The 14,362-nt window shown below is 37.0% G+C and overlaps 2 protein-coding genes across 5 annotated transcripts; one reads left to right on the plus strand and one right to left on the minus strand.

The window, feature by feature from the left end:
* Positions 1-1,860: 1,860 nt before the first annotated feature.
* Positions 1,861-10,208, minus strand: LOC110820670 (glyoxylate/hydroxypyruvate reductase HPR3-like). 3 transcript variants are annotated; one of them, XR_015818656.1, is made up of 3 exons: positions 9,724-10,208; positions 3,087-3,672; positions 1,861-2,645 (listed from the first exon to the last, which is right to left on the minus strand). XR_015818656.1 is itself a non-coding variant. In XM_088218649.1 (2 exons), exons 1-2 carry the CDS (start codon positions 10,156-10,158, stop codon positions 3,148-3,150), a joined length of 960 nt encoding a protein of 319 aa, XP_088074775.1. In that variant the 5' UTR covers positions 10,159-10,208; the 3' UTR covers positions 2,975-3,147. The 3 variants fall into 3 exon arrangements, 2 of the variants coding, with proteins under 2 accessions (XP_088074775.1, XP_088074776.1); XM_088218649.1 differs by lacking the exon at positions 1,861-2,645 and having other exon boundaries at positions 2,975-3,672; XM_088218650.1 differs by lacking the exons at positions 1,861-2,645; positions 9,724-10,208 and adding an exon at positions 4,930-8,418 and having other exon boundaries at positions 2,975-3,672.
* A 491-nt stretch (positions 10,209-10,699) lies between these two features.
* On the plus strand, positions 10,700-14,335 carry LOC110820796 (syntaxin-52-like). 2 transcript variants are annotated; one of them, XM_088218651.1, is made up of 7 exons: positions 10,700-10,887; positions 11,322-11,384; positions 11,685-11,906; positions 12,930-13,135; positions 13,225-13,325; positions 13,418-13,462; positions 13,935-14,335. In XM_088218651.1, exons 3-7 carry the CDS (start codon positions 11,689-11,691, stop codon positions 14,064-14,066), a joined length of 702 nt encoding a protein of 233 aa, XP_088074777.1. In that variant the 5' UTR covers positions 10,700-10,887; positions 11,322-11,384; positions 11,685-11,688; the 3' UTR covers positions 14,067-14,335. The 2 variants fall into 2 exon arrangements, with proteins under 2 accessions (XP_088074777.1, XP_021906077.1); XM_022050385.2 differs by lacking the exon at positions 11,322-11,384.
* Positions 14,336-14,362: the final 27 nt, after the last annotated feature.

The raw sequence follows: 14,362 nt of genomic DNA on the forward strand, positions 1-14,362 counted from the left end.
GGGCGGTCCTACGTAACATAATTTTTTAAAATTACATTCTGACCCCAATTTTTGATTTTTCTTTTAAAAATACCATCTGAATTCAAATTTTCACTATTTTTTTCTAAAATTATTTTCAATTTCATCATCAACCTATTTTTTCTCATAATTTTATATTAAATAAAAATTTATTAATTTTAAAATTATATTTTTATATATTTTTTAAAATTTAAAATTAATTCCGGACTAAATTTTAGAACCGGATATTACAGAAAATATTGTAATTATCAATCAAACTTTGTTAGAACTAGAGTATGCCTATAAATGCTATTCAAAATTTCCACTGAAGTTGAATTACTGATCTTTTTCTTTAGCTTTGTGCCCAAAAATTAAAGTAATATATGTTGAATTATTAATTCATTAGTTTTTTTTTTTCTTTTGATCAGATTTTATAATTCGTGAGTAAATAGGCGACAAGGTGTTTTAGTCGATGAATATTGAAGGTAAAATTGTTGCCTATTTTGTTTTTGTTTGCATCGAACAACTTTGTAAAAGCTGGTCTTGGCTTTACCACCTACTTTCCTAATTTACTAAGATTAGAATTTGTCCCTCTATATAGTTGGATAAGGCAAGAGCTCAGACTTGTTAACTGAGTTATTATTTTTATTATAAACTAGATTCTTGTCATGTGTTATATAATTTTTATAATTATATAAAATATAATATAAATATATTTTATATGAATAAAATTATACGAAAATAAATAATTTTTAAACAAAAATATAGAAGATTATATTTTGTAGAACAAATATGTGACTGAGATGTATATTTATGAGTTTATAACAAACCACAAATAAATCATATAGACATAAAAATAATACTGAATTTCTATTGTTATTTTAAAAATATTTAATTTGATAACTATTATATCTTATTACATTAAATAAATAGATAACGAGTACAATATTATTACATTAAATAAATTAATAACTAAGAGGAAAGAACACCAGATATCGCAGAAAAGCAAAAGATATCATATTAGTGTCTTTAATATATTTTAAAATCATTTCTATGTTCTAAAGATAATTGTTATATATATATATTATCATTGTAAATATAAAATTATTCTAAAGATAAAAATTGACACGTGTTAATTCCCCATATTCCTTGTATGTACATACATCAAACCATATATAAAAGGAATATTGAAAAATACCACATGATATTTTTTTTAATGTTTTTGAAATAAAAAATTAATTATTAATATATATACTATACAAAGATAAAATATTAATATTATTAACTTAAAATTTAAAATATAAAAAATTAATTTGATAATATAAATAATAATTATCTATTTAAAATTTTAAAATATAAAAATAGAATTTAATTTTACTTGATTACAAATTATACACTATATAATTTTTAAACAAAAAAATAATTTCAATAATAAATATAATAGTTATTTATTTAAAATTTTTAACTACAAAAATAAAATTTTAATTTTAATTTTAATTAATTAATTAATTTAAAAATTATAACTTATGTGAGATCTAATTAATATTCTTCCATAAAGTTGAATTTTGTAACATGATATTTTTCCTCGAAATATTAGGTTCAGTCTGAAATTACAAGCAAAACTGCTTTATGGTATTAGAAGAGTTAAAAGAATAATTTAATAATCTTATTTTTAGGTATTTTATGTTATTTAAGGGTAAAATACTATTGATAAGATTGAACGGGGTCCAGCCTTTTAGTTTATATATATATATATATATATAATATGGTTTTCTATATGAAAATTATATATATTTATTTTGATTGATCCATTTCAATACAACAATGATACTAAATGAATTCTCTCTCTCTCTACAGCGCAAATCCCAATAATTGCTTATGTATGTATATATATATATATTATATGTATATATGAAGTATTTATATATTAATATACAAAGATTCAGATTGGATACTGATAATAACTAAGCTTGCACATAGACCTCAGAATATTCATGACAATGTATCTTGTCTAGGAGAACCCGCTAAAAGCATCCTGTATATATCCTCTATATACAATAACCTATAAGTACAACCATATATATCCATTCCACTTTTGTGATTGAACAAAATCATACTCATTCCATTTCGTATCCAGAATCCATATGGGTGTTTTATGTTTCTGGTGTTTCGGCCAATCAAGTTCTCAAAGATTGCTGAAAAAGTCATCATCAGATCATGATCATCATAGAAACCATGTCAGCTCTGCAACTAATTATTCCATCAAGCCCACTTCATGCTTGACTATGACGATGATAAAGAAGGAACAACAAGATGACCAAGCTGTGGTCGTAAAAAAGGTGACGGCCATGGCGGGTTCCAAGGAGAGGACTCTTGAAGAGTGGCTTCAAGCTTCACCTGCACCTCAAGTACTCCCAAAGAATAATAATAATAATAATATCAATGGAGGTTATTATCATTGTCTGGCAAATTTCTCAAACAGGGTGCACCCATCTTTTGTGGGTGAGTATGCATGTGATCATGGCTCCATCGTTAATGTTGGCCCTGCAAGAGGGAGCTTGTCGAGGGAGAGATTGTTGAAGGTGGATCATGGAGAAGAAATGGAGGATCAGGGTTACTGTTCTTCTTCTTCTTCTTCTTCTTCTTCGCTGAGAAAAAGAGGAAGAAGGAAAAGTGATGAGAAAGGAAAGAAGAAGGTGAGTTTTAGACTGCCAGAAGAATCTGATATCATCTTATTTCATTCCCAGGAGGAAACTGATCGTCAAGACCCAGTAATTATCACTTGAAGATATACACATATACATACATAAATACATACACAAATTAATTCATATACGTCTGTTAATATATGGATACATGTATTTGTGCATGTATATCTGCTATATGTTCATAGACGTAAACTTACTCTGGTCTTCTTTTGTTCTTATCTTGAAGTGTTGATTTCCAATTTTGCATTTGTACGTATGATATAAAAAAATTGTTCAAAAATATATAAACTAATATGGATTGTATTTTGATCTATGTGCTGTTACATCGCTTTTGACACATTGAATTTGAAAGTAATGATAATCTAGAATTCAGCCACTGACCTCCTTCATAGGCTATTGGTTGGATTTATAGTATAATAAAAATGAGAAGAACATGGAGGGATCATTCAAGCTGGACAGGTGACAGCAAAGGTTTGTTTGAGAAGAATGACTTCAAGTTTTCTATAACAAGTTCTGCAACTGCTGCGAAAGATTCTGGGGTCAGAACAGCTCGATGTGGAGACAGCACGACGTTGTCCAATCCAAATAGCTCTTTCGGAACATCTGGTTCATTTTCAAACACATCAAGACCTGCACCACCAATCTCCCCTTGCATCAAAAGCTTCACCAGCTCCTTCTCATCGATAACTGCACCTCGGCCAATATTAATTATCACCCCTTCTTTTCCCAATGCCTTCATAACATCTTTGTCAATGATGTGGTGGGTCTCATTCGTAAGTGCACAACAAAGGATGAGAACATCACTACTTGATGCAAGGTCACGAACATTTGTATAGTACTCGTATGAAAGATCCGGCCTTTTCCTTCTTGAATAGTAGGCAATACTGCAGTCAAATCCCAAAAGCCTTTTAGCAACTTCATAACCAATGTTGCCAAGCCCCACTATCCCAACTCTTCTGCCTGTTATCTGTAATAATCACCATTTTATACAAGTAATTGTTAGGTCCCAGTCAGAACAGTTGCAAATCAAGCTTTCTTCTAAGGTGAGAAAATACCACTAGTAACTTAATTGAATATGATCTGCTTTATTCATGAGTTTGCTGGAATTTAAATACACAAGCAGAAACACAACCGTTCCTAATCCTACAAGTGCAGATAAGAAGAGATATAGGAAATCAAGCAAAAATACAAAAAAAATCAAGCAATTAACTGGATAGTGGTTGGAAACAAATTCTGTTGACCGGTCATTCCGTGGGTTGTTTGCAGCTTGGGACTGATTCTTTTAATCCATATATTTTGGATTCTTGACTGGTATACCTTGGGATCTTCTAGGCTTATCAATACCTCCCCTTTTTTGCAAAAACTTGTCCTCAACATTAAGGTTGACAAATCTTTCGTGCAGATCGGTGGCAATTTCCCAAGTGGCATCCTCAGGCGGAAGATGCTTCTATTTAACCAGGCATTCTTCAATGAATTTGGAGCCCTTTTTTACCCACCTGGTGTCCTGTATAGCTTCTAGAATGAGGAGGATGAGACCTTCGTGGTTGGTGGCTGGTAAGTTTTCAGAGGCAGTGACTGCATCCCTCAGTTGCTTCTTGAGGAGGGAGACATGAAAGACCAGGTGGATGCGTGATCCTTTGGGCAATTTGAGTCGATAGGCAATTGCCCCGATTCGTTTTTCGATCTGGTAAGGCCCATAGAAGTGGCAGACCAATTTTTAAAGGGCCCATTTGAACACTGTCTGTTGGTGGTATGGCTGGAGTTTCAGAAATACCCAGTCACCTTCTGCAAATTCAACTTGGTGCTGTTTGGAATTTGCTGTTTGTTGCATGCGGTTATTAGCTGCCTGCAGATTGATTTTAAGCTGTTGTAGAATCTCATTTCTGGTTGTTAGTTGCTGGTCTACTTCGGCCACTGGTGTTAATCCAAGCTGGTAATGTGGGATGGTCGGAGGTAAGCGTCCATAGAGGGCTTGGAATGGTGTTATAATGGAGGAATGGAACGTGGTGTTATACCAAAATTAAGCCCAAGACAGAAGGGAATGCCATTTATTCGGTCGTTGGTGTGCTAAGCACAGGAGATATTATTCGAGGCAGCAATTAACAACCTCTGACTGCCCGTTCATTTATAGATGATAGGCGGAACTCATTTTTAATTGGGTTCCTGACATCTTAAAGAATTCTTGCCATAAATGACTAATGAAAACCAGGTCCCGATCACTTACTATGATTCTTGGCATCCCATGAAACTTGACGGCGGCCTCTACGAATTTATCAGCAATTGTCCGAGCCGCGTATGGATGAGATAAAGCCAGAAAATGGGCAGATTTGCTTAATCGGTCAACGATCACCAAAATAGTGTCATTCCCTTGAGATAGCGGCAAACCCTTTATGAAATCCATTGTTATATCATCCCATACCTGACAGGGAATTGGAAGGGGTTGCAACAAACCAGCCGGAGCAAGTGTTTCTGATTTAACCTTTTGGCAAGTCACGTAGGTGGAGACATGCTCCTGGACGGTTTTGCGCATAGCCGGCCAATGGAATTGTTGAGCTAACCTTTTGTATGTTCAGAGTACTCTGGACTGTCCACCAATTGGCGAATCGTGAAAGGCCTGCAGCAGCTGTTGGATGAGTGGTGACTTGGGTGGTGGTAGCCTACCCGATTTTTGTAGAGCACCAATCCATCCCGCAGGCTGTACGGGTTGTCTGGATTTTGTAATGTTGATTTCTTCAGTTTTTGCATGTGGGGCTGCTGCTGTGTTTCTGTTTTAATATCTTCCCAAACCTGATTTTTACATATAAATAAAGTGTCAAGAGATGGGCCACTGACCTGTCTTGATAGAGCATCAGCAGCGACGTTTTCCTTGCCTGGTCTGTAAGTGATTGCATAATCGTAGCCAAATAACTTTAAAACCCATTTTTCTTGTTTCGGAGTAGTGATATGTTGACTCAATAGATGCTTAAGGCTGCAGTGGTCGGTTTGTACATTAAATTTCCTGCCCAACAAGTAGGGACGCCAGGTTTGTTATGCTATCACAATTGCAAGCATTTATTTGGCATAGGTGGACCAAGATTCTTTTGAGACGCCAAGTGTCCGGTTCATGTAGACGACCAGTTTGCCTTGTTGTGTTAAGACTGCACCAATTCCCTCCCCCAAAGCATCTGTGTTGATTGTGAATGGTCCCTTAAAATTTGTTAGTGCTAAAGTCGGGGTGGTCATCATGGCTTGTTTGAGAGCTGCAAAGGCAGCCTTTGCTTCTGTGTTCCAACAGAAATTTTCCTTTTTTAGCTAGCTTGTGAGTGGCCGTGCTATCATCCCATACCCTTGCACAGATTTTCAGTAATATCCGATTAACTCCAAGAACCCCCGAAGCTCTGTAATATTGGTCGGTCTATGCCAGTTCAGCATTACTCTTATTGTTTCCTTATCAACCTTGACACCCTTTGGTGTGATAATATGCCCAAGGTACTCCAAGTCTTGTTTACCGAAAACGTATTTCTTCTGTTTAACAAAAAATTGTTGTTGCCTTAAGATTCCAAATGTCAGTTTGACATGTTCCAGATGCAATGACCAGATGGGGCAATAGACCAAAATATTATCGAAAAATACCAGGATGAATTGGCATATATACGGCCTGAAAATTGAGTTCATGATGGCCTGGAAGGTGGACAGAGTGTTGCATAGGCCGAACGACATCACCATTTATTCGTAGTGACTGTTGTGAGTGCAGGAGGCGGTTTTGTGTGCGTCTGCAGGATGAACTCGGACTTGGTGGTACTCTGATGTAAAATCCAGTTTAGTGAAATAAGAGGCCCCATGGAGATCATCAAGCATATCATCAACGGTTGAAATTAGAAACCTGTCTTTGACGGTTACTGAATTAAGAACCCGATAGTCTATGCAAAACTGCCAAGTTCCATCCTTTTTTTTGTAAGTAAGACCGGTGATGAGAAGGGACTGATACTGGGTTTGATCAACCTCATTCTCAGCATTTCTTGCACCTGTTTTTCAATATCAGATTTTTGAAAATAGATGTACCTGTAGGGTCTCACATTCACGGGTTCGGTGCCTTCCTTAAGGATAATTTGGTGCTCCACTTCTCTGGCAGGGGGAAGTTGATGTGGTTCTTGAAAAATGTCACTGAATTCATTCAGCAATCGTTGAATTTCTGGCTCTACTTTATCAGTGCTATCAGGATGATGGTTCAAACAGACGGCTAGACCGAATGGTTGCTGCCTGATCACCTTGGTAATGGCTTTTAAGGAGGTTGACTGAAGAATCGGGGCATCGACCCCTTGCAGGCATCGTACCTGGCCACCCCAGGTAAATTCCATCTTCTTTTGTTTCCAATCACACAATCCAGTGCCCAGTTGCTCCAACCATTGGATGCCTACCACCAAATCAAGTCCCATTACTGGTAAAGCATACAAAGTTAAGGAAAAAGAAATACCCCGGAGATTGATGGGAACATGCTCAAATCTCCCCTGGCATTGCAGTGGGTGACCGTTGGTAACCCGGACGGAAAAGGGCTTAGTCTGGATCACGGGTAATCACAGCCCATCTGCCAACCGCTCGCTTATAAAGTTGTGAGCAGATCCTCTGTCAATGAGGGCCACCATGCTCTGTTTATGGATGGTGGCAGCGATTCGCAGTGTATGGCTCACAGTCCACCCCATGAGGGCGTGGAGGAAAATTTCGGGCTTGACTTCCTCCCTTTGTTCGTCGTCCTCTGTACTTCCTTCCAAATCAGGAGCTGTGGCCTGCGACAACGGTGGCCGGCTGTGTACCGCTCATCACAATGGAAACACAAGCCTTGGGCGCGTCGTTGCTGGACCTCATCCCAGGACAGTCGTTTTGGCTGAATTCCGTCAGCTGGTAAAATCTGGGGTAGACCGGTTGTTGGGGCCGGGTTCGGGTTACACAAACCCACAAGGTCCGCCGCTGCCAGCCCAATTGCTCTTCTCTCATCCTGGCCAACCCGATAGCGTTCTTCAAGGTCCTAGGTTTAAACATTTGGATACCATCCGCTATCTCGGGCTTGAGCCAACCAATAAAATTCTGACAAGGGCTTTTTGGGTCCAGCCTTGGACCCGATTACCCAAAATTTTCAGACTGCTTCTGATAGTCTCTGAGTGAACCCAATTGCCGGATTTTGGACAGGCTTCGTTAAAATCCTCGCAGTCAGTAGGCCCAAACCGAGCCCACAACTCTTCGGTAAATCCGGCCCACATCACCACTCGGCCCTCCTCCCGGTAAGCCCGCTTCAACCATTGCTACCATTGGTTAGCTTCCCCTTCAAGGTGGAAGGAGGCCAAGGCGACTTTATGGTAGTCGGCGGTGCCTTGAAACTCAAAAAATTGATAGACTCTGTTAAACCACTCAATAGGATCATCACCGGCATAAGTGGGGAAATATAATTTCGCAAACCTGGAGTAAAACCCCTGTGGTCCAGTTTCGGGCCGTTCATTTTCTTCTTCTCTATATGGTCGGTTTGCTCCAAGTCGGCTGAGGGTGTGGCTGGCAGACCCTTCGCAATTGGACAACATGGTGTCAGTGAGTCGTTGTAGGTCCTCTTCGATCAACCGCATTTTGTCGGTCATGCCAATTTCGAAGCGACTCATGCTGTCCTGTAAGCCTCCCAAACCCACTTCAAGTTGTTCAATCTGTTCCTTGTTGGAGGTCATTGTCGTCACTTTGTTTGGAAATTATTTGACCTGCTCTTATATCAATTGTTAACCAGTCAAAACAGTCGCAAATCAAGCTTTCTTATAAGGTGAGAAAATACCACTGGTAACTTAATTGAATATGATCTGCTTTATTCATGAGTTTGCTGGAATTTAAATAACCAAGCAGAGACACAACCGTTCCTAACCCTACAAGTGCAGATAAGAAGAGATACAGGAAATCAAGCAAAAATACAGAAAATCAAGCAACTAACTGGATAGTGGTGGAAAGCAGATTCTGTCGACCGGTTCTTCTGTGAGTTGTTTACAGCTTGGGACTGATTCTTTTAATCCATATATTTCAGATTCTTGACTGGTATACGTTGGGATCTTCTAGGATTATCAGTAATAATCACATCATTGCATATTACAAGAAAGAATAATATAGGAGTTGTGGGATACTTGAATCCTATCTATAAGCCAAAAAAACACACACAAAGCTCCTAATTTCTATCATAATTCGAAGCCTTCATAGTCACTCAATCTTCAATCTATAGCATGTCCTGTCCTTAATTATAACCAGAGCAGTATATTTCAAATAAGTTTTCCTACTTCCAGAACAATATCCCCTTTACCATTGCATCCACTTTGAATGGACAATCTGTGCTTTTATATCAACTAAATATTATGATACCATGCACTATGGAGAGATGAGAGTTAAGGATTCTTCAATTCATCATGGCTATCAAAATCAAGAGCTGAAACCTAGGAAAATGACTTGGTCCAATTAGTAAGCAAACATTGAACTAAAAAACTTTGCATACGCTCAATTTGCGAGTTTCACCATGCAAAAACTAATGAAATCAGATTGTGAATCCACCTAATTTTACACACACTGATTTTGTCCTCGTGTCTATTCCATATATCAGGAAGAAAGAACTACATGATTAGATTAATTAGGTTTTATTAGCAAATTAATATCCAATCTAAGTGGATCAAACTAGTTTCCAGGAAAGCACTTGAGATTAGTCGCTGGATTCTAAGCAGTTAATTTCAGTTTTAGCAACTAGAAGAAGTTCGCTAAATTTTGATACAGGCATAAAGCCACATCTGGTTCCAAACAATCATCCATTATCAATCTATGAGACTAGTAATTCTATCCATAACAAATCACAACAATCTTCTAATTTAACATCCATGAACCAGAATTGCAATTACAAAATTCTTAGGCTCTGTTCGGGACAGGTAAACTTTATTCTAAAATCCACAATTGATACCTATCTATTACTCTAATTACCTATTCACCGGGAGAAGAAATCCAGAAATTGAAATTCAAACCAAAGGAAACCAACCTTGTAACCAAGTGGATAATTCCCATTTTTAGACCACAAGCCGGCTCGAACATACCGGTCACCGGCTGATAACCGGCGGAGCACGTCGATAAGCAAGCCAATAGCATAATCGGCGCCGTCGTCGGCAAACGCGGGTCCGGTGTTGGTAATCGCCACGGACCGACGCTTGCACTCCTCCAAGTCAATATGATCAATGCCAGCGGTGGAACACACAACGAGTTCCAGGGAAGGTAACAGCGAGAGGGTTTCAGAGGTCAGGGGCGAAGGTCCTATACAGACGATAGCGCGCGCATGAGGGATGAGTAAGGATTGAGTTGAATCGTTCGGGTCGAGCAAGCGGAAGTGCTTCTGCAAAGCATCCTTGAAGATGAAGAAGAAGGATATGCAATTAACATAGACTAACGGCAGTTCCGGTCCTGGATTTTGCTCTTCCATGGCTTTGTCGCCGTAACTTGCTTTCAGTACATACTTATGTATGTATATGCGCGCGCGCGTGTGCGTACATATATATTTAAATAAAAATAATATAAGCTAAATAGATAGTTTATATAACACGTAATGAAATTAAATTAATAACACGTAATACTAGTTAATTGGTTATATTTAAAAATATTTAAATAATTAATTTTTAAATATCTTATATTTAAATATAGTAAATTAATTATTTACTAATTAATCTCGTATATTTTTTATTAGTTAATGTATTTATTACAATAGTTATATCAAATTAAGTTATGTCCAACTGCACATAATTTTTATATTTAATTTAAATAAAATAGTTTTATAATATTTATTAAATAAAATAAATTGATAGATAATTGTAATGTGTATATTTTAATTAAAAACATTTACTATGATAAATTTTTATTTACAACATACGTTTACCAGCAAAACGACAGGCACAGTCCAAAAGTGAACCTTCTAGAAGGCCTATTCGAATCATATACAAATGCACGGTAACAATAAATAATGCTGTAATCAAAACTAATTGAATTGGAAAGGACGACGCGACCGGACAGGAGCTGCCCTGCAATGCGTGTTGATGGTTGCGTTGTCTTTTTGCCCATTAAATCCACTTTCTTTTTGACCCTCCAACCCTAAATTTAATCCTGATTTTTCTTCTGCAAAAACCTCGTTTGCAATCCGGATTTCCAAAATCTACGAGTAAGTGATCTCCTTTTCTTTGTAATTTCAATTTTCAATGTTAGTTTGATCTCAATTGACGACCAAAGGGATTATACTCAGTTGATCCCTCTTTCGCTGATCCCATCTTTTAATTTGTTGTAATTGGTTGTTGTCCTGTGTGGTTTGCTATTTGATTTTGTTACTTTTGGGGATTCTTGAAAAAATTTTGGGGTTTAAACTAGCGATTTCTTGAATTTACTGCGAGGATATTCAATCATCGTTGCTTGGAGGGAAGATTTTTTTATCTTTTCGTGATTTCTGTTTGCTAAGCTGTGTAGTTGAAGGTATTTAGTAACCTAGGTTAAAATTTTTTCGCAATCGAGTGAGAATTTAGGTTTGCTTTGGTTAATTTGTTTTGGTCTTTTGAGGTCTCTGTCATGACATTTTGTTTTGGTTTCACTTCACAACTGAAGCTGGAATGCGGAGAACGGAGAATGTATCTATGGGCGGCTGGGGGCGGGGGTTGGCAGGGCTTTGTAATGCTTCCTCTCTTTTAAGACTTGCTTCTTTCTTTCTCATCATTTATGATGTTGGATGGATAGTAACAGTCTTCTTAAATTGTTTTAATTGATCTTGACACGTGACTATTTTCCTTATAATAAAAATAATTGTTCCAGACTTGGGAATTTTACATTAACTGAGCTCTGAAACAATCTGTTTTGTTCTTTAGCGAAACTTGATTTTGACTTTATCTAACCAGTTTGAGTTTACATGTCAATGCCATTTCGAGTTTCCAATCAGGTTTGATTGGGTTTGACGTTTGAAGTATTTTATAGGTTAATGGCGTCTTCTTCAGATTCATGGATGAAAGAGTACCATGAAGCAGTAAAACTCGCAGATGATATCAATGGCATGATATCAGAACGGGGTTCTTTTCCTGCATCAGAACCTGGCAGTCAGCGGCATGCATCTGCAATACGGAGGAAGATTACCATTCTTGGAACTAGATTAGACAGTCTGCAGTCTCTTCTATCTAAGCTTCCAGGAAAGCAGCCCATGTAAGGAACCTTAAACTGAATTGCATAGTGCATACTAAAGGGTATCTGATACTGGATTAAGCAATTTTCCTGTTATTTTAAGATTATGCATGTGATATTCTCAAGGGCTTCTGGTATCTTTGTATTCATTATTGTTGTCCGTTTATTTAAGTTTATACACGCTGAGTTATGGCATGTTGGTGTTCCAAGGAGCTCTATTTTTAATGAGATGCTGGCTTGATAAGAACAAAGCTTCTATGGCTTCTAGCTGCAATTCTGCGTCTATTGTGGTTCATCTTTGATCCTGCAATTTGTTTTTTAACCCATTATTTTTTTCCTTTTTTATTTATGAATGAGTTAGTGTCTTTTTTTTACGTGCATGAGATGTACTAAAGACTTATCTTGATTGTTTGCATTGTTTGCCTCATGAGATTCCGCTTTTCTATAGTAGATGCCTATGCCAAACAAAAACTTTAAATGATGTAATATCAATACTCCAGTTGGTTATAGAAGGACACATCAGGGTCTGGTACTTCTTTTCCCCTTGAAAGCATTTGGATTTACTTGGTTAAGAAGAAAGGAAACTAAACCTGTGCAAATTGTGATGAGTACAATTGATCACAAAGTTTCTTGTTCATTCTTTGGCATCATTGAACTATATATGTGGATACATGGTGTGGGGAAAAGGGAAGAATTGACAGAGAGCAGCATGGGATATATAAGTTTATCTCTTAATTTTCTCCTATTCCTCTTCAAATCTTGTTTTTGTCTCCTTAATATCTATATTCTAAGAATTCTATCATGTTTGATAAAGTTTTTTAAGCTTGTTTCATAAATTGAAAGTTCGTTTCCTGTAAGTTCTTGGTGCAAGATCTTTCTGCATCATGGAATCTTTGATTTCTGGATTTTGCTGTAAAGAAAAATGTTGTTAGTTTTCCTGTTCAAGATGCTGTTTTAATATGATTTGATGGCTTGATACATATGATGAATCTGGTTACTGTTACTGCATGGTGTTTGTTAAATGCTCCCTATTTTTCTACTCAGTTCAGAGAAAGAGATGAACCGTCGCAAAGACATGCTTGCTAATTTGAAGTCAAAAACAAATCAAATGGCTTCCACGTTGAACATGTCAGGGTTTGCTAACAGAGACAGCTTGCTTGGACCAGAACAGAAATCAGAAGATGTCATGAGCAGAACAACTGGCTTGGACAACCAAGGCCTTGTTGGTCTTCAGAGGCATATTATGAGGGGCAAGTTGTTATAGCTTCTTAACATTTCTCTTATTATGATTGTTTCTTGTTTTTAGCTGTGCCATCATTGGGCATTATTCTGTGAACAGAGCAAGATGAGGGCCTTGAGAAGCTGGAGGAGACAGTAATAAGTACCAAGCATATTGCGTTGGCAGTCAATGAGGAACTTGACCTGCACACAAGGCTTATTGTATGGTTTTCCATATTGGTTCTCTTGTTTGTTTCTATTTTTCACATTGTTCCTTTTTTTATTAACTTTAAGCTTCCACTCCCACTTTACAGGATAACTTAGACCAACATGTGGATGTTACTGATTCGCGCCTACGGGTAATTCTTAATATCTCTCATACTGAGAAGCATATTTGCTAGTATTCATTCTGCGTAGAAGAATGCTGTGATTATCTTATACTTGGTGAATAAAATGGACTAGAAATTACCTGACTGGAATAAAAGACCATCTGTCTTTGAAGGAATATAAGAATTAAGCATTATGCTGTGGTTATCTTATGCTTGGTGAATAAAAAGGACTAGAAATTACCTGACTGGAATAAAAAACCATCTGTCTTTGAAGGAATATAAGAATGAACCATTATGCTCCAGAAGTATACTCAGGATGATCTAATATTAAAATAATATTAGGTAAACAAAAATATATGTTAGAAATTTGTAAATGCTTGGCGACTTGCTTTATTTATTTACCAGTTATCCAAATAAACTGCCATAGGTTCCTTAAATTTTGCCCTGAATGAAATCAATCATTGCAGCTCAGTAATTATCCTTTGGTTTTTTTCTGTGACAGCGAGTTCAGAAGAACCTGGCAATTTTGAACAAGCGCACCAAAGGTGGTTGCTCCTGCATGTGCATGCTCTTATCCGTTATTGGGATTGTGGGTCTGATTGTTGTGATATGGCTTTTGATCAAATATTTGTAATTCCAACAACAATGATGAGAACAACAAGAACAAACAAAAGGCAGCGAGAAGCTTCTCTTGTTGTTTTCATGTGTGTGTTTGTGTCTGTGTTAATGGTTTTCGATTGTTGGTACCATGTTCGGAAGTACTCATTTGGCTGGCTTGTTTTCTTTACACACCGTCTTGTATGAAGTGAAGGATTTTCTGAGGTGTTTAAACAACTCCTGTAAATTGTTATGATGAGTAATTTTAAGTGTCGTGGTACAGTAAGTACTGTACTTGAAGTATTATTTTCTCTCGTCTGTTTCTTCTTCACT

This window comes from Carica papaya, chromosome 4, assembly GCF_054855325.1.
Source record: "Carica papaya isolate Zhongbai chromosome 4, ASM5485532v1, whole genome shotgun sequence".
In the NCBI taxonomy this organism is placed as follows: domain Eukaryota; kingdom Viridiplantae; phylum Streptophyta; class Magnoliopsida; order Brassicales; family Caricaceae; genus Carica; species Carica papaya.

What these genes read in the sequence shown, in the direction of transcription:
- LOC110820670 (XM_088218649.1), bottom strand. Translation starts at nt 10,158, where the DNA reads ATGGAAGAGCAAAATCCAGGACCGGAACTGCCGTTAGTCTATGTTAAT. An exon ending in ATTATCCACTTGGTTACAAG is followed by an intron (nt 3,673 to 9,723) that starts GTTGGTTTCCTT and finishes TGATTATTACAG; the next exon opens with ATAACAGGCAGAAGAGTTGG.
- LOC110820796 (XM_088218651.1), top strand. Translation starts at nt 11,689, where the DNA reads ATGGCGTCTTCTTCAGATTCATGGATGAAAGAGTACCATGAAGCAGTA. An exon ending in TCAGAGGCATATTATGAGGG is followed by an intron (nt 13,136 to 13,224) that starts GCAAGTTGTTAT and finishes TTCTGTGAACAG; the next exon opens with AGCAAGATGAGGGCCTTGAG. An exon ending in ACCTGCACACAAGGCTTATT is followed by an intron (nt 13,326 to 13,417) that starts GTATGGTTTTCC and finishes CCCACTTTACAG; the next exon opens with GATAACTTAGACCAACATGT.